The 25,980-nt window shown below is 37.0% G+C and overlaps 1 protein-coding gene across 4 annotated transcripts in view; it reads left to right on the top strand.

Moving 5' to 3' along the window:
* pax7b (paired box 7b) overlaps positions 1-25,750 on the top strand; it is a 61,255-nt gene extending 35,505 nt beyond the window's left edge. For all 4 annotated transcript variants that reach the window (XM_067370570.1, XM_067370568.1, XM_067370569.1 and 1 more), the window contains 2 exons: positions 18,791-19,040; positions 25,635-25,750. In XM_067370570.1, the coding sequence (XP_067226671.1) occupies positions 18,791-19,040; positions 25,635-25,750 (366 nt within the window). The remainder of the gene's footprint in view (positions 1-18,790; positions 19,041-25,634) is intronic.
* The last annotated feature ends 230 nt before the right edge of the window (positions 25,751-25,980 follow it).

Below are 25,980 nucleotides of genomic sequence, written 5' to 3'. Positions count from 1 at the left end.
AAGTAAGAATTGTGAGATATAAATTTGCAGTTCTGACTTTTCCTCGCAATTGTGAGTTTATATCTTGCAATTCTGACTTATTTTATCAAATTGTGAGATATAAACTCTCAATTGTGACTTATAAAGTCCAATTTTCTCAGAATTGTGAGATATAAACTCATTCAACTCAAACTTTATAAAACGCAATGTTGACTTTATATTACACAATTCTGACTTTATAACAATGTTGACTTTATATTACACAATTCTGACTTTATAACTTGAAATTCTAAGTTTATATCACACAATTTTGACTATATAACTCAAAATTGCAAGTTTATATCACACAATTCTGAGAAAAAATATAACAATTGTGAGATAAAAAGTCGCAATTACCTTTTTTATTTTTTATTCAGTGGTGGAAACAAGCTTCCATACAAATGTCACATCAATTTCTGTAATTATAATATAAGTGTAAATTGATTAAAAATGTTTTACAGTGAGTCAGTGTAACTAATGGGCACTTCATAGAGGATGATGTCATTTAAGAAATTTACTATTTTGAGAAATTACAAAAGACAAATAGGATGCAATGTAAATGTGAGGAACCTATACACCAATTAACGTTTTTTTTTACAAGATGTAATATAAGTCTAAGGTGTCCCCCTGAATGTGTCTGTGAAGTTTCAGCTCAAAATACCCCATAGATTTTTTTTAATTATTTTTTTTAACTGCCTATCTTGGGGCATCATTAGAAATGCACCGATTCATGTTGCGGCCCCTTTAATTCTCGTGCTCTCCACCCCCGGAGCTCGCGCTTGCCTTAAACAGTGCATAAACAAAGTTCACACAGCTAATATAACCCTCAAAATGGATCTTTACAAAGTGTTCGGCATGTATGCGGCATGCATGCGTCAGATTATGTGAGTATTGTATACTGTTATATTGTTTACATTTGATTCTGAATGAATTTGAGGCGGTGCTCTGTGGCTAACGGCTAATGCTACACTGTTGGAGAGATTTATAAAGAATGAAGTTGTGTGTATGAATTATACAAACTGCAAGTGTGTAAAAATAAAAATAGCGACGTCTCTCTTGTCTCCGTGAATACAGTAAGAAACGATGGTAACTATAAGCACATTTAACAGTACATTAGCAACATGCTAACGAAACATTTAGAAAGACAATTTACAAATATCACTAAAAATATCATTTTATCATGGATCATGTCAGTTATTATTGCTCCATCTGCCATTTTTCGCTATTGTCCTTGCTTGCTTACGTAGTCTGATGATTCAGCTGTGCACATCCAGACGTTAATACTGGCTGCCCTTGTCTAATGCCTCAATCATGGGCTGGCATATGCAAATATTGGGGGCGTACGTATTAATGATCCCGACTGTTACGTAACAGTCGGTGTTATGTTGAGATTCGCCTGTTCTTCGGAGGTCTTTTAAACAAATGAGATTTATATAAGAGGAAACATTAGAGTTTGAGACTCACTGTATGTCATTTCCATGTACTGAACTCTTGTTATTTAACTATGCCAACATAAATTCAATTTTTAATTCTAGGGCACCTTTAAAACATTTTTTTATAAAAAAAAATATGAAGAAACAACTGGAAAATTTCATCTTTTTTTCTCTTTTTTTTCTTTTCATTTTAGAAGAGCACAAATCCTGCGGTCATAGCAAAAATGGCAACATTCAGTCAAAGAAGGTGGTGAAATGCTTTAAAATATACCACTATAATAATTAAGTTTAATATTTTATCTGTTGTATTAAGATATACATGAACATGTACTGCATGGTAGGAATGACCTGGCTTCTAGATTGGGAAAATGTGAGAGAGCTATGCTCATTTTTAGATGCGCTTTTGTACAGTTGTGTGGATGGACTGCTTTACAGCCTCTATCGAGTGGAGAAAATGTGCTGTGAATCAGTAAATGTGCTATGATGGCTGTGTGCCAGAATGAAATGCAACCCTGCTGGGTTCACAGCACCAACAGGTGCACACCCCTCTCTCACTCTTCTCATGTGCCAGCAGAACCAGAGCGCTTTCTCACTGCAACCTCTGGAAAACACATTAAACAGCACTGCAGCTTAGTTCGGATGAAAATTATGCAATGCCAGACCTAATCTCCATTAAGCCCACTTTTGGACTGGGTCAGAGCTATGGACAGATTTCTATGGCCTTGAATGCATGTCTTTTCAGTGTTTCATCCTCTGGTGGACATTGAGAACAGTCCAAACATTGGACACGTGGAGAAGGAATGAATGCGGTAATAAAGCTGTAGGCTGCTTTACTATTACAGTCATTCGCCCTCCTACAACAGATGCTTTGTGCAGGTGGATGATTGTGTTTTACAACGGGAGACGTTCTGCTATGGTGTGTCTGATATGTGCAGGTTTGTTTTGTTGTTGTTAGATGTCGTAACTGGAGAGGAAAACAACACGCACACGTCTAATGAACAGGTTTTACTAAAACCAACCATTCAGTATAATCAGTCATGCTTTTTGTTTTGGGCCTCGTAGCAACAACTCCACCCCTCAAGGCGCTTGAGTCATCTAGTAAAGCTTCTAGTGTGTCTCAGTATTAATGAGCATTACTGCAATTTCTCTCTGCAACATTAGTGTCAGGTTGATTGGGCCATAACTGGTAATTATGATGTCTGAATGCAATATTAACAAAATTAGCAAACTATTTTGTTATTTTAGTAATTTCTGTTTATTGTTGTTGAAGTTTTTTATATTTATGAACATTTAAATTTTTATATTTTATAATTTTTAATTTGTATTTAATCTTTTATAACTTTTATTTTTATTTCTTATTTTATGTTGATTCTCTTACAAGATTATATATTTTTTAAAGGTGTGCCACTTTTACAAGATGTAAAATAAGTCTCTGATGTCCCCAGAGTGTGTATGTGAAGTTTTAGCTCAAAATACCCTATTCATACATATCCAAATATGATATGTATGAATTAAATGAGTATTTAGAACATAAATAAAAAAATCGGTCCTCTATTAAACAAATTCATCAACACACTTGTAACAGAATTGAAAGAAAAATGGCAAAGGTATCTTTTTTGTGTGCGCCACTCCATTGCAGTTGGAAGATTTGTGTTTTGGAATGAAGGAACTTTGGCTAGCATTTGATGTTAGGAAGGGAGAGCGAATAGGCTGGGTTTCAGCACTGGGGGATCAGAGGCAGAGCAGTGCTCACCAGCACTCCCTTTGATCCGTATCCCCAGGCCTCCCTGCCTGAGCCACGCGCAAAACTCAGGCCTCACCAGTGATTCCTGACAACTGTCTGCTAGAGATAAGGGAGGGGGGACTCCATCCTCTCTCCTCTCCTCCATTAGCACAGCAGCCACTTTAAACTGGATGAATTATTTTTAAGAAGCCTGCACAGGGGTTGCCAAAAAAATAAATAAAAAAATGAGCGAGAGAGAGAGGGGGTGAGAAAGAGAGTGAGAAGAGAAGAAGATTGAGTTTTGGTTCACTCCTTTTCCCTTCTTCTTTGCTGATTTTTGACTAGACATTGTGCACCTGAATGTCAGTGAGTGAATCTATGTACCGTCTCTGCTATTATTAAGACTGCGGTATTAAGCCGCTCGCCCGGGCACGGTGTCAGCTGGCACGTGTCACCATCAACAAATCAAAAGACTAAATAAATGCATATTTACATCACCCCCGTGCTCCGAGAGCAGAGGAGAAATACTTGTTAATTAGAACCCGTCTTAAATACAGATGCTGTTTCAATTTGGCAAGAGTTAAAAAGTAAGAGGCTTTAAAAAAAAAAAAAAGAAAAAAAGATGAGACCTGCTCAGAAGCTGCCAAGAAAATCAGGGGAATTTAAATCATATCCACTGGCAGAATGTTTTCTGCATGAATTTATTTAGTTTCTCTCTCTCTCTTCCTATCTTTCTTTTCTCCCTTCTCTAGCTCAAGCTGAGTGAAATTGGAGTCTTGTGCATGTGTTAATGAAACATAGCAGGTTTCTCAGGTCACACAAATACATATGTAAATTTCACATTCAATATTTTCATTGACTCTAGATGGAAAATAGTTTTTCAGGGGGTCTTTCGTTTAACCGTATGTGGGGAAAAACAGAAAAAAAATATTAAGAATGATTTAATTATGATCGCCACAACATAGGCAAGTTTCAGCATTGGGGTTCAGAGAATTTGAATATCTGGAATGTATGAATTTGATTATTTTGAGGGCCTTTTGTAATTTTTCATGAGAACAAGGCTGTAATGTTGTAACATGTTTTTAACTTTGCTGTTTATCCCTTGTTTTTGTCTAGATTTCATTCATGAAAAATTAAATAAGGCATGTATAGTTTGATCCAGACAGTCTCATTTCTCCTTCCTATATTTCTTTTTTTATTCATTTACAGCATCTATTTTACTCTCTCTTCTCTTTAAGCCCCAAAAAAGGGTTTTTATTCTCTTATATAGATGAAAGGCTGCTGAAGACAATAAAAGCACAATTTAAATTCAAAAGTGTTTGTGTGTGTGAGAGAAAGTGAGCTGTTGCATCCTGATAAATAAGGGATATAAGAGAATGTGATTTACATTTATCTCACAGAGGCAGAGCAGGAGATGAGGATTTAAGCGAGGCCAATAATCACTCATTGCATTGTGGGTGAAATGCAGGAGAATTAACTGTTGGATTGAAAAATACTATTAACTTTTTGTATTAGCTCAGCATTTACAATGTCTAAAAAAACTGATTGCATGTATACATGCATACATAAGATGGATTCCATATAGTTTTAATCTCATTTTCTTATGAAGAACGAGGAAATCCTCAAAATTATTTATATATTTATATCTATTACTTATAGGTATAAAAAGTGCCTGAACAATATGAACATACATTTCTGAAGAATATCATTTGGTTTGTTTCAATAAAAATAAAAGGGATAATTTGCATTGTTTACATGTTTCTAAACAGGGAACAATGCATTGCACAGTTGCAACACTAGGCATGCAGGGAACAGAATTTGTTGTAAAAATGGTTGTATATCTCACCAATAGACTGGGAGTGAATGAAAGGATGAAATTTGTGGATTTTGCATTTGATGTGTTGATTTTTGGTGTGGATGGATTTGAACATGATAGCTAAAATATCTAGATTGATGTTTTTTATTTTCCTAAACGATGACTAACCCAATTCTTGAGAAATCTCAAGGAGATTTTCTATGTGATCATTAGTCACTTTGAACAGGTGCACCTTTGTGTGAGACCACTTTTCTTTAAAATGAGCAAATAGCAATTACTTTTTTATTTTATTTTATTTTATTTTATTTTATTTTATTTTATTTTATTTTATTTTATTTTATTTTATTTTATTTTATTTTATTTTATTTTATTTTATTTTATTTTATTTTATTTTATTTTATTCAGAGTGTGCAGGGTCACTGGGTATGAACGGAAGAAAATCCAACAATTATGAACCTGCTCAAAACACCATGGATTGGGGGGGTCAGCTTTGTGCACATGCTTCCTGTTAGTTCCAGATGCCAGTCTGACAGGTGTGAAGTTATGATTAATACTACAGCCTCGCAAAACTACAACTGCCACTCACCCTGCCCGCTCCTTAGTTTATGACAGACTTTTGTATGCTTGTCTCATTGTTTTGGATTTTGTATGTAAAGCTACTATAGTTTTACAGTTTCTGTGATGTGGTTTTATAACATCGGAGGTTTTCTGCCTCCGTGTCCTTCCCTCCCCCTCCCTCACGCTCGCTTGCCATCCTTAGCGATGGAGTCCCCAGCTGGCTGACACTAACTGCCCCCTTCTCTCCTCTCAGACTCCAGCTGAGAGCTATTTCACTATTTATTTACATGTAATTATCCCTATGAGGTGCAGATATTAACTCTGTCAAGAACAATTTGACTTGACATTCTTCACTAGGTCTGCTCCCTGCTGTTTTTAGCAAACAAACACCACCCCTCCTCCCGCCTCCTATGCCAACTCTCCACCTTGCATTATTCTTGGACGGCGATAGCTGCTGCCGAGCCGCTCCTTGTGAAATCATTTAAAGCAGACGTTTAATTTGGCAGAAGCGGAGGCGGCGGCAGCGCGAGGCGTGAAAAGACCGGCGGGTGGGATGAGAGGTCAGAGGGGGATGTTTTTTTCCTTGTGACTGAATCTATCTCACATATCCGCAAACACTGAATAAAATAATCAGATTGCACCTCACTCTTTTTCCTATATAAGCTCATTAACCTTTGGTTAACTTCAGGCCTTGTAGCACTTTGGGACATTTAGGGTCCAGTGGTACTGAAAAGCCTTGTCCGTTTTTCACTAGAGCTGACTAACAGTGATTGTTATGCAAGATATTTCTAGAAAAAAGCATTTTTTTTTTGAGGATAATTTAAAAACAAAGGGTCGTATAGCCTACTCTCTACAAAATGCTGGGTTAAAAACAACCCAAGTTGGGTTGAAATTGGACAAACCCAGAGATTGGGTTGTTTTAACCCAGCAGTTGGGTTAAATGTTTGCCCAACCTGCTGGGCAGTTTTATTTAATTCAACTATTGTTTAAAAATTACTATATGGCTGGCTTAAAATGAATCCAAATTTGGGGGAAAAAAAACAAGGTTGGAAATTAAAAATCAGGCACATAATTACTAGAGGCAACAATAATAATCAAAAGGTGAACATTTATTAATAAGAAATGTAATATATGTTTATTGTGTAATTATTCATTAAACATATTAATAAATGTTAATTTTAATCAAGCAATACAGCAGTTTTTAACAATAGTTGAGTTAACTACTCAGCAGGTTGGCCAATATTTAACCCAACCTCTGGGTTAAAAAAACCCATTCACCGGGTTAAAACAACCCGATCAATGGTTTTGTCCATTTTCAACCCTACTTGGGTTGTTTTTAACCCTGCTTTTTTTAGACTGTATAGTGACACTGGGCAGAGAACCAGACAAGGCTATCTATTCCTTCCTTCCTTCCTTTCTTCCATCCATCCATCCATCCATCCATCCAATACACTCTAAAAAATTCTGGGTTAAAAACTTGGGTTGAAAATGGACAAACCCAGTGATTGGGTCTTTTTGTAACTTTACGTACTGTCTACTATCAGTGTGATTTTTAAGTGATTTAGCATATTGATTCCTATCATGTACTCTCAGAACCCTGGGTTACTATACAGGGTTAAAAGAGCCATATGCATAATATTTCCTACAGATAACATGTTGCGAGAAGTGACAGCTTGTCTGGTTGCACGCTAATCGTTCTCATCTGGGCCCAGCTTGTCAATGCCCACTTTCTGTCACTGTCAATCACATGCCTAATTTGAAACAATTAAAGACTCCCCAGCCGCCTCACCCTCCGCATCCACCCTATATCGCAGTCTGTGCCATCCCCTCTCACAGTCAAACGCCCACCCTCCCACCTTCTCCGTTTTTGGCCGACTCTTCTTTTCACTTTCAATTAATGTGCTGTGGCCAATTAACGCAGTGACATCGAGCCAGGAGAGGAAATCATCTATGTCATCTGCTCCCTGCCACTAGGGGAGAGAGAGATCCCACAAAGGTCCCGCTGTAAATAGACTGGTCTTCTAATTACCCACCTCTGCCTCCAACCGTGACAAAACCACTAATTGATTTTATGCAATAGTGTTTATTTCAAAAATGGCCATTCTGTCTCTCGGGTGGGGGTCTTGTGTTGCCTCTCAGGCTGCTCACCTTTCAAGGCGACTGCACTGATCTCATGATGGTCTGATTCTGATGTGTGAGTTCATGTATGTTTAAGAAGACTCATAGTGTCTTCTCTAGTAATGTTGATGATGATATATGGAAACAAATTTATATTGCCAGTTGATATCTCAAGGTTTTATATTGAACAATTTCACAGAAGCTACTTTATCTAGATTCTTGATGCATGTTTAAAAGTGAATGGCGTAATTTCTGAAATTGAAATCTGTTTGTTTGAGTGTCCTGAGTGGATTTGACATACACTACCGCATTTTTATTTGTTTTGATTTTTATTAAATAAATTAATACTTCTAAATTGATCAAAAGTGACAGTAGACATTTATAATGTTACAAAATATTACATTTATTACATTGCATGTTACATTTCAAAATATATTAAGAAGATATATGAAAGAAGAGACTTCTTTCAAAGACATTATAAAAATTTTACTGACCCCCAACCTTTGAATGATATTGTCCTATGGCATGAATTTGGGGGAAAGACTTAATTATAAACTCAATTATGGAGATTATTTGATTATTTTTTTGTATTGTTTTATTTAGTGTATTATTATTATTATTGTAATAAATTATTTTTTTCACAGTTGTTCACCTTGGAATTGTAAGTTTCTATCTGACATTTTTTGTCAACATTAAGTTATTCGCACACTGTAAAATTAGTTTTTTTTATGATTTGTTATCAGAACATTTTTCCTTTGTCAATCATCATCATAGATAATGTTGTTCAGATAACAATATTTTCAGTTTCTGTTGATTTAACCACTTGCCTTCATTGTATTAACTCAATTTTTTAATTTCAGTGAACTCAAATTTTTAAGCCAACCAGGTAACTTTTTAAGTTAAACCAACAATTATTTTTTTACACTGCATATTCTTATTCTGTGACAACGTATTTACATTATGTGATGTTTTTTATGTGGTGTACATTTTGGGACTTTTTATTTAGAAAACAAAAGGGTTCTATCTACAAAGTCAAATGGAAAAGCAAAACCTTTGAAGCTCAATATCCCCGATAGAACCCTATAATTCCAAGGTGGTGAATTCTGTGTGGTTTCACTTGTGCAGAAAGACACACTTTACCTTTCACTAATCAGCATTGAGTCATGATTGTGTTGCCCAAATCTGGGTGGAATTACATCATTCCTCACAGCATTCTAGAACCACCACGCTCAAATGTCCACATTTCCATTTATGTATTTGCTATCTTGCCTCTTGACATTGTTTGCTAGTTGATTCTGGCATTGTGGGTGTTGGGATGTTTGAGGATTATGGTTTCTCTCTGGAAAGCGACTTCCCGACAAAGAATGGCAGCGCTTCTTTAATTACGGCGGCATTGCATCAGATATTGCCCCTGAAATGTAATGCCGAAGTCGGTGAGTGTTTTTATACTCGTGTCACTCAAGACAACATTGTGCTCTGTTTCCTAATCCTCAAATCCAATATCATTTTTGGAAGCAATGTCTTTTTTATGTAATGTATTCATAACACATACATCCCCCTTAAACCAGTTTATGTACAGCTGATCTATGTAAGAATGATATTAAGACTTGAGGTCTAGAAGGGTAGGACATGTAACCTTTAGCTGTGCAGATAGCCTTATGATATCACCCTTGTAATTCCAGCTTTCTGCACAGGTGACATTTTCCCAACATGCCTGTGTATATTCCAGTGAAATGAGAGCCGCTCTCTTATACACAGACAAATCCAGTCTTGGACAGATTAAGCTGAGTGTGAATGTGCGTAAAAGAGAGATTTTGTGTGTGTGTGCAGATACAGGGCTGAGTTAGCTGGCACATAGACACACACTGTCCTCCTAGAGTCTCCACCCACATTTGTCCTACTGCTCTCTCTCTCTCTCTCTCTTAGAGCAGGTGGACAGGCCAGATTCTGGGCTGTATTGTCAGGGATTCTGAGTGTCTTTTTATGCTGTTATACTGAGGACACCTACAGAAAAACCTACAGCGCTAATAACACTTGTTATTCTCAGACAAATGAGGTTAACGGTGTATTTTGGTTTAAACACAATTTATAATCTATCGACATAACTGGCAGCATGCTGATGATTACCACAGAAAGCAACTTCTTTTGATTATAAAAATACAAAAACAGATATATTTTATATAAATTATATTACTGTTACATTAATAAATGTTATATATGTACATGTAATATATATTAGTATAACATATATAAAAATGTATACACAGATTTGAACAAAAAATGGTGTAGGAATTAATCCGAAATTGCTAGTAAATTTCACAAATAATTAGAGTAAAAAATGAAATGGCAAGCAACACATGTTGAAGTTTTAAAGTAGTATTTTCGTGTAAGACGTACTCCAATATTTTTTGTTTTATTTACAACTTCGAAAAATCTTTTTTACAATGTACATTTAAAAATAAAATGCATATTTTAAGTATTTATTTATATTATTTTCTATGGTTACACTGTAAAAAAGAATTGTTGGTTTAACTTAAAAAAGTAAGTTACCTGGTTGCCTTAAAATTTTAAGCTCAATGAAATTTGAAAATTTGAGTTCATACATTGAAGGCGATTGGTTTAATCAACAGAAACTCTAAATATTATGTTATGTGTTGAAATCCTGTAACCCCCAAATTTACCAAAACTTTGTACCATTTCTCCAGCAAGCCCTAAAAAGCCATTCTTTTAATTCCCCACTCCCCAAATTACAGTAGTTTATGTAGTGATTTATTGATTATTGATATTTCACATTATTAATAGTGTACTGTTATTAAGCTGTCTTCTGTGGAAGTGTTTAGTTCCAGTTTTGTTAAATTAGCCCCTTTTAGAGACCAAAATCACTGTCATCACATTTCAGTTTTGTTCCAGCTAAGCATGAGCCTGGTTCCATTTCTGCACAAAAAAAATTTCCAACAAAGAACCAAGTCACGTCAAACATTGACTCAGACAAAAAATATAATTTGACAGTTAAGGAAATTATGGTAGTGTGAAAAGCTTTCTTTTTTATTGCCACTGCACTGTTTGTTTATCTGAAAGGATGCACATTGTATCAATTTCCAGTTTTACATTTACACTGCTGCAGGCTAGAGGGCTCTGAAGTTGAGAGAATTAATTACTTTTTATTATTATTTATAAAGTAATCTATCTGTCGAGAGACAGAAAGTGAAAGGGAGAGAGAGAGCAAGAGGAGCAAGGGAAAGGAGAAATGCCTGCAGCTATGTCCTTTAAACTGGATCCTGCCTGGCATTATCTGCACTAGCAGCTCTCACACAGACCGACAACAAATGAAAGCCTAGCTACTGGGGGGATGCTTCACAGAATGAAAGAGAGCGCGAGTGAGAGAAAGAGGAAATAGTTGGGTGGGGGGGTTGAGGGGTGTGGGGGTGGGGGGTTACTTTGAAAGGGCTCAAGAAAGTTAAGTGTGTCTCAGCCGGGGTGTACGTACTGTGTGCTTGTGTGTGCCGGGCTGGATTTGTCCTCTAGTGTTTGTGGGCCTGGAGAGTCGCACTTGCCCGGGGATGTTGTTTGTCAGCCAGATTGATTGGCAAATATTCCAGCTTCCTCCCACCAGCCCTATCAGATACAAAAAAGGTTACACATGTGGAAAGGATATTGATTTTTACTTAGCAATGGTAGTATGGCAGGAAATAATAGATTACAACTCTGCATCTGGCTGGACTATCGGTTATAGTATTCGGTTCTAACTGCAGGCAAGGTTATCCAAGTTATTATTTATCATTTTTGCCCTTTAACAGAATCTTCGACTGATATTAAACGTTTCTTCACACAGTATAAATGAATACAGATAAATATGCCAAATGAATACCACATTTTCTCCCAAACAAAGCTTGAGAAAAAAACTAGGTTTGAATAACCATAAAAATACACATTGATAGTTACATGAAACATCTATGTGGGCAAATTTACTATTTTATTTTAGTTTTAGTTTTATTATTTTATTTTTTGAATTTGATTTATTTTTCCTTCTTCAACCATTTTATTTGATTATTTTTGCCATTTTTATTTTTATCATTTAATTTTATGTTCAAACTGAGGGCCAAAGTTGTTTTCTATGCTAGCCATCTAACTTGTATTTATCCTGTAACATTTAATTTCATCCATTGAAAAATAGTACAGCTTCTAAAAAGATCTGTATTCTTAAAAATAGTTTTAATTTAGCACAACGATTCCCATGACAGAATTGTGGCTGAGAAATGAGCCCTTTCTAAAACAGAGCCAGACTCTGTCGTTTCTACCCCTTCTGTTTTGCGGTTGTCCCACTGTGAGTGCAGTAGCCCATGTAAAGAGTTCACAGGCAGTCCTGCTGTTTGTTAGTGTTTGTGTTGTGGCTCCATGTGCACTTTAAGTTGAATGTCCTAATTACAGCTGGCTGGGCGTTGCGGTTTAAGGCAGGCCTCTCTCCGCGGTGCACTGTGCGGCGAGAGGATTGAGCTGACAATAGCCTCACCACGTGCTGCCTCTCGTGATAAAAGCCAGGCTCTACCTCTCACCGTGCTGGAATATTCTCCGTTTGCCACTTTAATTGATGTCAATAAGGTTATGCTAAATTTGAAGATTTGAATAATTTGTCTTCCAGCACAATAATGGCATCACCCAGGCTACAGGCTGCTTAAGCGCAGGGCTGAATGGAGGTGTCAGGCACCCGGCGCTCTCCCACCTCTCTGCCCACATTCTGGGCTGACACCCCTTGTGTTGGCGTCCCCCGCTCATCTGATTAAAACTCCACTCCTGGGGAGATGCTGAACTTACATAGGCTCAAGCTTTACTATTAGCTCAAATTACCTCATATTACAGTGAAACGTCAGTATTTGGGGAATACAGAGGATTACGGAATTTTATGACTTCATTGCGGATTGCTGGAAATTCTTGTTATTCCTAAATGGGCAGAGGTATAGATATAAAAACATTTGAGTATTTCACAAAAAAAGAAAAAAAACTGTTTTATGTATTCACCCTGATATCTTTCCAGACCACTTTTGCTGTTAATTTTACATGAAACACACAAAAAAAAAGAATTAATGAAGAATCTTCATGCAGCACTTTTCCATAAAGCCACAGTCTCACTAGACTTTGAGCACACAAAATGGACGCTATAACAGTCATGATATTTGAAATTTATTTATTTAGGATAAACCCCTTGAGATGTAACATCTTGTTTTCGAGGGGGTCCCAACATTCAAAATTATACAATCTTAACATACAAACATCATAAATTATAACTAACAATACAAACACAAGAGCACACACACACACACACACACACACACACACACACACACACACACACACAAAACAGCGACAGTCTCAAGGGTAACATGTACAATTGTTCTTAAAATAAGATGTTAAACATTGTTTAAACAGCCCAAATTATGTAATGGATCTAATATCTACAGGTAAATTATTCCAATCCATTGGTGCTTTGAACCTAAATGCTCTTTTACCAATTTTTTTTTTTTTTTTTGCACAAGGAACCAAAAAGTAAATCTGAACAGAATGCCTAACTAAATAATTTAATGAACAAGGTACAAAATATTGCTGCAGGTAACTGGGATAATCAAAATGAATACATTTAAATACAAGTTGAAGCCAATGAATATGTCTTCTGACATACACTGCATTCCAAATTATTATGCAAATGACATATCAGTAAGATTTCAGTACAATACACATTCAGATTTTAGTTTTTATAAGAAAATGTTTGTTTGTTTGTTTATTTATCCATGTCTTTTTAGATAACTGGTATCAATCTCAGACAAAATAATTTGCCAGATCTATGGAAACCCTACTTAGAGGTTGTTCCACATTATTAAGCAAGTCACAGTTCTCATGCAATATGGGGAGGAAGAAAGATCTTTCTGAAGATGGAAAGCATGAAATGGTGCAATGTTGTGCAAAAGGCATGAAAACAACTAATATTGTGTGAAACTGAATGGAGATTATTGAATTATCATAAGATTTGTGAGTGATTTGGAGTACAGCAGATCTCAGTCAGATAAAGGCTTATTAATGAAAGTTCCTGTCAAAAAACATAATTGTATTAAAAGAGCAGCTATAAAAAAGCCAGTGTTGAGCAGCAAACAGGTATTTGAAGCTGCTGGTGTCTCTGGAGTCTCAAGAAGCTCTCCATGCAGGCTGGCAGTTGTGCGTAAAGATGCATTTCAGCCACTCCAAACCAAACCTCACAAAGAGAAACATCTACAGTGGGTGTAAAAATACATTTTCAAACAGTTTTATTGCCGTGGTGTTTTTTTGCAGCATGGTGCATAGTGCACTGTACAACAGTGCATTGTACTATGCACTATCCTCCTTTTTATAGCTGAAAATGGCCAGTTATGAACGCCACAAAAGTCATTTTAATACCCTCAGAGGCCCTATAGGAACCTTCCATCTCACTTCCCAATATTCCAGCCCAAATTATCACCCACCAGCTCTTTGCTGACATTACAGTCTTGTTGGAACGTGGTGGCCATTTACCAACCATCCAGAAATCCATCCATTTAGACCATCCACTGTAGTACGGCATTAGTCAGTGAATAAAACTATTTAAAAATGAGTCTTTATGTATTTCTAAACCCACTGTAAATGTTTCTCTTTGTGAGGTTTGGTTTGGAGTAGCTGAAATGCATCTTTACACACAACTGCCAGCCTGCATGGAGAGCTTCTTGAGACTCCAGAGACACCAGCAGCTTCAAATACCTGTTTGCTGCTCAACACTGGCTTTTTTATAGCTGCTCTTTTAATACAATTATGTTTTTTGACAGGAACTTTCATTAATAAGCCTTTATCTGACCGAGATCTGCTGTACTCCAAATCACTCACAAATCTTATGATAATTCAATAATCTCCATTCAGTTTCACACAATATTAGTTGTTTTCATGCCTTTTGCACAACATTGCACCATTTCATGCTTTTCATCTTCAAAAAGATCTTTCTTCCTCCCCATATTGCATGAGAACTGTGACTTGCTTAATAATGTGGAACAACCTCTAAGTAGGGTTTCCATAGATCTGGCAAATTATTTTGTCTGAGATTGATACCAGTTATCTAAAAAGACATGGATAAATAAACAAACAAACAAACATTTTCTTAGAAAAACTAAAATCTGAATGTTTATTGTACTGAAATCTTACTGATATGTCACTTGCATAATAATTTGGAACGCAGTTTACAGCGATGACCACTGAAGTGCATCATACATTGTACAGTGATGAGTAAAAAAAGAACATCCCAAAACAAATCTACAAACTCTATTATATGTTGTATTAAGTGGGGCAAGATCTGATTTTGATGCCGTTTGATAAACCACATCACAATAGTCAAAAAATGGAAGTAATAGTTGAGAAGCAAGTTTCTTACGAACATCATATCGTTCTGGAAAGTGTTTTCCATGTAAAGTACTAATTCCAATATTGACTTTGCGTAAAACATGACTAATATGCGATTTAAAAGAGAGATCAGAATCAAGCCATACACCAAGATATTTAATAGTATCAACTTTATGCAAAGATACCATCAATACATGACATTTACATATGACAATAAAACTTTTTTTTAATAAACATGAATTCAACATATAACAAATAGTAATACATTACATTATCTACTTGACTTTACTACAAAAAATATGCATTCTTTTAATTTAGCCAAGAGGTCATGCCATGAAGTATGGGTCGTCTACTGGTCACACTTCCTCACATGATACAAATTTGCAGGTGAGAGTTCACCAAACTTGAACTTTGGAATGCAGTGAAATGCGACACTTTTCGCATGAACTTACGTTTCCTAACTGACACATTCGCATGTGTATGAATGGAAGTCAATGTAACGAAATGTGTACTGTGACCGCCCCTTATGTATGTTTATAGTGACCACATCTGTCAATCTAGCTGTGATCATCACAGTCATGTGGACATCTTAAATTACACAATTTAAAAGCTATCTGAGACATATGGCCACTTTTATAATGCTTTTATGGTGTTTTTTTTTTTTTTTTTTTTGGAAGCTCCTAAAGCATAATAAAGGTGTCCATTCGACTCAGGAACTATGTTCCAAATCCTATAATAGCTTTTTGTGATAAACACAATTTGTGATAATTCATTAAATCAGATATGGCACCAATGGTGAGGGTTGGATGTCAGTGCTTGTCTAATGACTAAATGTCATTATACTATAATATGTCGTCTAACATCAAAAAAATATATATAAAAGTCATGATAAAATGGAAGTACGGACACATCTTTTCTTCTGTATTATGATGTATATCTGAGTGAATTGTGAAAAATGTGCGGTGACATGGTTCAGTCTATTGGTTGTTGATTGGATGGAGGCAGATCTGAAAGCAAGCTTGCAGATGGCTGTAAGAAAGGGGCGGGGTTTAAGCGATGGGAAGTCTGACATCAATACAGAGAAATCTGTCGTTTCATTTTTTTTAAGAATTACGAGGTCAAAAAATTAGAAAAATAAAAGAAACATGCACGGATGAAATGTTCACAACAAGATATAGCACGCATTTCGAAAATATATAGGGTGAATTTCCTTTCATACCTTCTTTAAAAACTGCATCCCACACATTCAACACAATAGTGCTGCATACAGACCTGAGAGTTTCATTTAACGGCTGGAGCTGAATATAATCAGACCTCAATTAAGCGCCTGTTAAGTCTGTCTCCCCTCCAGCTGCCCATTCAGCCCCCTGTCGGGCAGGCGGTTTGCCCCTGACCCATCGCCCCGTGTCCAGGGTCAAACACCAGCGCTCAGCGGCGTGACAGCCCACCATGTGCTTCCCTATTAATTAACACATTTCCTTCTCTCTCTCCACTACCTTCATCAGAGGAAGTCTGCTTGGCTTGCTCATATCATATATCACATGCGCCACGACTAAGAAGAGGGACTTTCCGCACTCGAATAGCCCAACATGCTCTGTTTCAAGTGCCCTTTTATGTATTTAATATGTTTCAAGTGCTGCATATTTTCCTTGAAGCTTTGGGAGGATATTAGTCTAAATTCACTTATCTGTTTAGGCCATGTGTCTGAGCATGTATGCACACTGGTGGGTTGTTTCCTTGCTGTAGTACATTGGTTTATTTCCCAGTGTGCAGCTGACCATTCTGAAGTCCTCTGTCAACTCCTGGGTTGTATCAGACTTCAACAAATAGCCCATGGATGTTGTTTTGAGCGGTGCATGTGGGCTTGATTTCGCTCGCAGCAGCTCTGTGATGGGCTAATTGGTTTAGCAGGTTGGGTCCTGAGACGGCCAAAGGGCAGTGGGGCGTAGCGAGCCACAACGTGAACCTGATGTTCAGGAGGATGCTTTGTTTCAGTCTGTGGATGGGGAGCATGTGGCAGGCAGAGCAACCTCCTTTGACACACTTTTCCCCCCCTCTGTCTCCACCCTTTCTATCCGGTAGCTTTCACATCGGTTTTCAAGCAGTTTTTTGTGAATAGGTACATGTGAATAAGTGTGTGTGTGTGTGTGTGTGTGTGTGTGTGTGTGTGTGTGTGTGTGTGTGTGTGTGTGTGTGTGTGTGTGTGTGCGTGTGTGTGTGTATATATACACACATATACACATCTATGATCTATATATCTATGACCAAAATTATAAATATTCATATTACAAATGCAAAGAAATAAATGTGCCTTGATCTAAGGCCGTAACCATGTCTTGAACATTGGGGTTCCAAGTAATTAAAAGATTTAAAGGGAATTTCGAGAATAACGAAAAAGAAATAAGAACGGTACAAGTTCCAGGTCTAATAAATTTAAATTATTTTGCAAATAATAAAAAATATATTCACTCTTATTTGTCTAATATGTCAAAAACACAAAACGTTTCTTGTCTTGTCACATTCAGTTATGAATTACATTAATCATATTATGTTAATCAAATAATTGCATGAAAACGTTGCATTGGAATTCGCACTCGTCTTCTGTGAACAGTAAGCCCCGCCTTCTTTGATTTGATTGGCTGGATCACTTATTCTGACAGTGATGAGCGATGTTAGACCGCTGAGGTAAACCAGCCTAAATATGTAACTTTTAAACTTTTTTTTGTCATCCTAACAACAAACAGAGCAGTTCATAATGGAGTACAGTAGAGCAGCATCAATAATATCAAATATTGGGAGTGACAATTTGGCCATTTTTAATTATTGGGGGAGACTTGTCCCCCTTTAAATGTCTATGGTGGTTACGGCCCTGCCTTGATCTAATGCATAAGGCAAACAACTGAATGCAATGGTGTACCCTACATATCGAGAAATTACACTAAAGGGGTACCCTGTGCTTTAAACAGTGACAACATGACAAGTTGGGAGTGAGAATTTGTTTCAACGACTGATGTGATGGCCATTACAGGAATAAATTACATTTTTAAACATTAAAATAGAAAACGGTTATTTTAATTTGTAATGATATTTGAAAATATGACTGTTTTTACTGTATTTTTGATCAAATAAATGCAGCCTTGGTGAGCATAAGAGGCTTCTTAAAAAAAAAAAACCCTTAATGATTCCAAAATTTGGACTGGTCGTGTACATATATTAAAATATTACTATTGTTATTGCACAGAACTATTGCACAGTTTACATTTGCTGTAAACAATATTACATGAAACAAGGACAGACCTTGTCAAGTGTCTAATCTCCCAATCTCTGGGGGCATCTACTGTTTATGAGTGTTTATTATTTTAATCATTCATGAGGTTAGAGACTGTGGGATGGCTGAAGGCTCCAGATTAAATTCTCCCTGGGAGCTTGTTATAAAGAAAAGCCTTAGGATAGACAATCCTGGCACTCTCTGAACACCCCCCTCAACCACCCAGCCCTACACTGGTCCCTTCTGTCTCTGTTATTTAGGCTGACACTGTTTTCAGGCTGGTAAATGCTCCCTCGGGATGCAGGAAAGGGGTCGCTGTGAAGATGTTTAACCCCTATCAGGGATGAGGCCTTGAACTTTGAGTGACATGTAGTTGCCAACAATGATTTGTGACACAGATTTACTATGATAAAGTGTTTTCCTTGTGTTTTTGCTGATCCTGCCTCTCATTCCTTTCTACCCATCAGGTGATGAGCATCCTCAGTAACCCCAGTGCTGTGGCCCCTCAGCCCCAGCATGAGTTCTCCATCTCCCCCCTGCACAGCAGCCTGGAGGCCTCCAACCCCATCTCAGCCAGCTGCAGCCAGCGCTCCGAGCCTATCAAGACCGCCGACAGCCTCGCCTCCACCCAGTCCTACTGCCCTCCCACGTACAGCACCACAAGCTACAGCGTGGACCCCGTCACTGCGGGCTACCAATACAGTCAGTACGGCCAGAGTAAGTGCCTCTCTACTTTTTTTACTTAAATTGCTTTTTTTTGTCATATTTAACCCCACAGCCCAATCGGTAGGACTTTCTTTATATAAAATAAGCATCAGCTAAATGAATAATTATAAAAATGTAAATGTAAGTTACCAGTTCATTGACGCCAAACCTGAAATGTGTTCCTTTAAACTCCTAATAGTAACTTCTTTTTAATATTACACTGCAGTGATTTCTCATCCAGGGCACTGAGACCAACTATGGGGCCTTAGAAAACTTCTAACACAGTGTCTACACCAGACTTTTGCCGCATCGCGCTGCGCTGCAACAAAAGCTAAAAGCTGTCTACACTGAATGTGATAAACCGACCATTGCGAAGCACTTGGACTACGTCAGAAATAGAACAGGGAATCAGTTTACTGTCAGGAATTTGTTGTGTTGCGCCACATCCAGTGTAGACAGTGTCACTGATTATAATGGGTTCTATTATCTTTTGTCGTGTCGCGTGTAAGGAGGCTTTAAAATGACTTAAAATGATTTAAAATAAGACAAAACAAGACAACATTTAAAAATCAAGATATAAACTGAAATTATATTGTTGTTCCCTCAACAACTATCATTTTCATTTAACAAACAGGATTCCCACACTGTTGGTTTAAATTAAAAAGTGAGTTACCTAGCTGCCTTAACTATTTTTTTTGTTTTTTTTTGTTTAACTGAATTCAAAATGTTAATACAAAAACAGAGATTGGATTCGTCAACAGAAACTCAAAATATTGGGCCCTATAATACACCCGGCGCAATGCGACGCAAGGCGCAGCGCAAGTGTGTTTGCTAGTTTGCGTCCGGCGGCGTTCGCGTTTTCCCGTTCACCGCCACGTTCTTAAATTAGTAAATGCATTTGCGCCAGTTAGTGTGCCCATGGGCGTGCTGGTCTAAAAAAGAGGTGTGTTCAGGCGCATTGCCGGCGCATTGCTATTTTAAGGAGCTGAAAATAGACTGCGCCATAGACCAACTCAAACCTGGTCTAAAGTCTAAAGTCAATGTTAATATTTTTTTGTTAGAGCGCGTTGGTAGAAACTGCGCCTCTGGGCGCGTCCACAGTGCGCGTTGATTTTGCTTATTACACAAAGGGATGCGCATCACACAAACATGCCAAATATTAAAAACAAAAGGATTACAGTGTAAAAGAATATTATTGTGTAGGCTACATAAATATAAAAATGTAACTTCGTTTAACTTCTAACTAAACGTTTAACTTCGCGCACGAGCAGATCGGTTTCTTCGCTTGAAAAGCGTTCAGCTTTTCCGCCAACAAATTCCGCCATGTAAATAGCAATCCGCCATGGCCCGAGCCAACTCGCTCTTAAAGGGAATGGGAGATGACACTCTGATTGGTTTATTGAACGTTACACCCATTACTCATTAAGAGAATAGGTACAACCCATTTCAAAAATGCGCCCCGGCGCACGGACCGTTTTTCCGTCGTTAAAATAGCAAAAGTGGATTTGGACACGCCCTGAGTGCACCTGCACCGTGCGCATTACAGTTTGCATTTAGATCATTAAAATAGGGCCCATTATGTTATAAGAACAACATTAGTGAATCCAAGTTGACTTGACAAAAGAAAAAACTTCATGAAAATAGGTCTTGGATATAAGCTGGATGGGAATTTTAAAAGAGTGATATACATATTTCTAGTCATGTCAAGCTCAAAATAAACTGCTATTTGTCTGTAAAAAAAAAAAAAAAAAAAAAAAAAAAGGGAAAATAAAAGCTATCACGGGCGACTAAATTAGTTGGTAATAAAAAGTGTAAACCCTGAAGAACATGCAACTATTTTCTGTATTTTAGTTTCAGTAAATAAGAATGTTTAAAAAGAAACATATTAGGGTCCTTTAAATGTTGTCTTTGACAGTGGGGGGCTTTGGAGTCAAAAACTGGATTTTCTTCGATGAAGGAACTGAATATGTTAAGGTTATAAAAAGAGAGAAGATTCCAAATAATTATTAAAAACTTTTGACCCCAGGACATTTTTTAATTAATTCCTGTACTAACTTACTTTCTTCTATTGAACGAATTTTAGTTCGTTAAATAGCCACTAAATAGCTAAGGCCATGTCCACACTAATATGTTTTCGTTTGAAAACGTATATTTTTCTCTCCGTTTTGGCCTTCCGTCCACACTGAGATGGCGTTTTAAGTCAACGAAAACATAGCTTTTGGAAAACGCTCTCCAAAGCGGATATATTTGAAAACGCCGTCTTCGCGTCGAAGTGTGGACTGTGAAAACGGAGGCTTTTGAATACGATGACGCATTTTTAGTCATGTGATGCAGTCATATGACCAATTCAGCCAAGACATGTCTCCCAGTCTACATTCTCGCTTGCTTTGGCCACTTTATACTCCTGTGTTACTCCACCACACTGTCGGTCCATTTAAAAAAAACTCAATGCCTTTCCTTGACATTGCCTCAAAGTTTCAAAGAGCCGGAAAGTAAATAAACGCCTAGCGGGAATGACGCAGGTCGAAGCTTTACTCATGCGCAGTAGGGGGATGTAAGCATTTTCATACATTTCAGTGTGGATGAGCAACTTTTGGAAAACGTTTGAAAATGATAGTGTGGACGCGGAGCGTTTTTAGACGAAAACTCCGTTTTCAGATATATCCGGATTAGTGTAGACGTAGCCTAAAATCTTCCAAAAAAATCATACAACTAGTAACAGATCTTTTTGAACTCAGATCAGTTTTCAGATCAGTTGATCTGGTTTACAAATGTGACGTGAATGGTTCATTCATTAATTAATCAGATCTGGTTCTTGAGTTCTCACTGACTCTGAAGCTTAAAATTTAGGTCTGTTCCTACACCAAAGCTAACATATGACATAAGAAGACTTCATGAACCACTTTTATGATAATTTTGTGGTTTCACTTTCTATTATATGGAAAAAGAGTACCTAGTAAGTTATTCTTTAAATTATTTACAAATCAGTTATTTTATATTCAGTTATACATTTTAGTTGAGTTTAGTACAGCATTTTGGGTTAACTGTTCCTTTAAATGTTCCCTGGGGTGCGAAATCACTGATTTAGCCCACCTGTCTAATATTTCATTGAAATACGGGAGACAGCTTAGGGGTGCACTTTGTAGAGGCGCGTGTTTGCGTGTTCGCTGTGACCGTGAGTGTCAGAGAGCAGATTCGGTGCTTCTCTTAGGGAAGGTAGAGATTCATTCTGAGCAGGATTTAAGGAGTAAACGGTGCTGACAGGAGAGGAAGGCTTCCTGAGGGAGAGAGGTTAAATGAGCTGTGATTACTCTCTCTGCTAGCTGTCAGCACCAGTGTCTCCTGTACAGACAGCTAGCCCACCCACAGGTATGCGGCTGCTACCGTACGTGCCGCCGTTCCCTGACAGCTTCCTTTCTGCTCTTGCTCACAGACGCTAACGTGCGGCGCTTACTGTCACACTGACAGATGTCTGGCACCGTCCGCACGCACCCTCGCTCTGCCCCGCCTCGACACTTCTGCTAATGATGAATAAAGGAAGGAGAGGTTCAAATAACACCTCCTCGACTGGGGTAATCAAAGGGCCTCCGACCAAAAAACATCAGAGAGACTTGACATCCCAGCAGCTAATGCCAGCGTGCTAATGCCCACCTTCAGAAGCCTCTTTTATATCCATTAGTCATAGACGTCTCTGTCGTGATGCATTTTGTCATTATTGTTGACATTTTGATCAAATGATCACTGTGTTTACCGCTTGTCGGAAAAGGAGTGGCTGTGTTCGCAATGCCAACTCCAAAAAACACTCAAGTAGTGAAAAGTCAATCCTGTCAGTTTCAAAATGCAAAGCCCTCAGGTTTAACCTCCTCCGCTCGACTGTTTCCACTTTCATTTTTTCCATTTCGGCTTTGAGGATGTAGGTGGGAAAACGTCTATGCAAATAATTACCTGAAGGTTACAGCTTGCGCTGTGCTAACTTAATAAGTTAGCCAATTCCAGTTGGGCTCAGCGAGGGTTGCTTTTCTGTTTTAAAAGGGAAGTGGCTAGAGGGGTTAATTGGAGCTTCCCCGGTTTTTGTGCCGTACCACTTCCATCCTGTCCTGTCCTCGCAAACCCCAAACTCGATTCACCGTCTTTTTCCACCAATCAAATGGCCCTAATGTCTTTAGCTTGTGTATTTTAATTGAAACAGTGTGAGATGGGAGGCAGATCAATGCTGAGGTCCTGGGTTGCGAGCGGGACTCGGGGTGCCCTCTGACCCTGGATTAGCCCGCGGGATAGAGTCGACACGTGCTCCTGATAAAGATCTCCCAGCAAAGCCAGACTCCAGATCAATCCAATGAGAGTCATGCCCTCAGGTGATATGTTAGTCACACCATTTTGTGTGCTACACCTATCTGGTGGGAATCTCTTCACTCTTTCTGCCATCTCTCCCCTCTCTCAATTGCATTTTGCGCAGCCGTACAGATACATATCTCCATCAACAGTAACAGTTTTCACAGGCGTAGAAAATCGAGTGGACTCATTATCTAAATCTACTCAGTACAGCTGAAAAAGTTTTAGCTTCACCAACTTTTTCTCCCCCAACCCAAGTTTAAAGTTCTGCATTTATTTATTTATGCTTTTTATTGTGTTTTGGGTGGCATTTTTTTTTAAAGAAAGATGGATAGATGGGATAGACTGGCGTGTCACAATATGATATTATATGATGGAAAGCGTGGAATTCTGAGAACAGGGATGACAGACATAATGAGGAATGTGCTGAGGAATACTCACTGTGACAGGAATGAGTGACAGTGGGGAACAGGTGCTCCGTGTCTCTGGAATCAGCAGTGTGTTCATGAGAGCTCAGTGATGCCAAGTGTCTGCTCTGAAACTCAACCCAAAACTAAACCCATAGTAGTTTGCTTATATGGATCAATGACAAATAAAGATGTCCGAGGTGAAAGTGTAGAAATGTCCCTTTTTTATTTGGATGGTTTAATGCATTTTGGAGGGAAAAAATCAACAGAGAGGTTCTCTTTTCTTTTTAGAAAGACCACAATGTCAAGTGGTGTAACCCTGAAGTAAAAGTCATAAAATATTTACCTAATAATAATATTAAAAATATTAGGTTGTTCATATGGAACAAATAATGTTGTCCTGGTAATTGTTTTTTACCAGTACATCATACATTAATAAAAAATAAATAAATAAATAAATAAATAAATAAATAAATAAATAAATAAAAATATATATATATATATATATATATATATATATATATATATATATATATATATATATATATATATATATATATATATATATATATATATAAATAAATAAATAAATATTATATATAAATATATATATATATATATATATATATATATATATATATATATATATATATATATATATATATATATATATATATATATATATATATATATATATATATATATATATATATATATATATATGTACTGGTAAAAAATTACCAGGACATTCTCCAGTAATTTTATGGATATTTCCATTAAACCTAAAACACAATGCAGTGAAGTTCAAAATTCAAAATACAGGTAAAACACCTGTAAAAAAATAAATACGGAAAATCCCATCAAATTAATACAGTACATTGTGCCCTATTTTTATGGATTTTTTTTTTTTTTTTTTTTTTGTATTTCAACACATTTTTTCCCCTAAATGTCAGTGTGGTATAACCCTAAATTCAAAAGTAATATAATATTTTCTTAATAAACCTTAATCATTATTTTCAAAGATGTTTCAAACTAAATTTTAAAGATGATAAAAATAAAAATATATATTTATAAAATATATTTCTATTAATATAATTGCTTTCTCTGAGTTACTCCATTTGACAGTTACTCATATAAACTTACATTACCATAAAAAGCATAAATTCTCACATCATTGTGGTTTTCAAGCCATGTTGGTTATACCACACTGACTTTCAAGTTTTTAAAAAAAATATGGCTAGTATTCATAATTGCTTTTTTTAAATAAAATATATATATTATATATAAAAATATTAAATAAATATATAACAATTTTAGATTTGCCACAAACAGAATTTTAACAGGTATATTCAAGTATTTGACTATAAATTGTGTGTACTTTAGATTATTGATTGAATGATTAAGCAAATTTTTTCAAGACTTTTAGCCTTAGTCATGTTTTGTTTTTGCGCACAAAAGTATTCTTGTCACTTCAGAAAATTAAAGGAGAAAAATAGGAGAAAACGGCTTTTGTGTCTCAAAGCAAACAAACTAAATATTACAAAATGGTTAAACAATTACAGAAATGTTATTAATTTTAAGGTTTCAAACTAAAGTGTAGTCTTGTTTAACATTATGTAATCCTCCGAAAAGAGTTTGCAGCACAAGTCACAAACAGATCACCTGCACATTTCCTATTATAGAAGTCACAAAAAAACAAAACAAACAGAATTTGAATGTGTTCATCGTAGAACAGGTGTATTCATGTAATTACCTGTATGAACTGTATGCACTTTACAGATCCAGAAAAAAAATTGTCACTTCATTAACTTGCACATGAGTTTCATATCTCTGAGAAATAATGAGTTATTTTGATCTCTGTGTGCAGCCGCGGTGGATTACCTGGCTAAGAATGTGAGCTTGTCCACGCAGAGAAGGATGAAGCTCGGAGAGCATTCGGCTGTGCTCGGACTGCTACAGGTGGAGACGGGACAGGCGTATTGATGGATCTCGAACTGAACATCCACCCATGTGTTTCACCAGCATCCCTCCATTCTTTCTGCAGCGACCGCACGTGGACCGTCTGACTACGAGTGAAAGAGACCAAGAGAAATTCAAAAATCACAGGCAGTCTTAGACTTTCTACCTATAGCAGTGTGAATACAAAAGCCATTCCACATAAAAAAACAGACACTATTGTGCCGCATCTCCTTATTCGTCCCGATCCTTTCTCT

Source organism: Chanodichthys erythropterus, chromosome 20 (assembly GCF_024489055.1).
Source record: "Chanodichthys erythropterus isolate Z2021 chromosome 20, ASM2448905v1, whole genome shotgun sequence".
In the NCBI taxonomy this organism is placed as follows: domain Eukaryota; kingdom Metazoa; phylum Chordata; class Actinopteri; order Cypriniformes; family Xenocyprididae; genus Chanodichthys; species Chanodichthys erythropterus.
The sequence above is the reverse complement of the archived record's forward strand: the minus strand, read 5'-3'. Positions and strand labels throughout refer to the sequence as shown.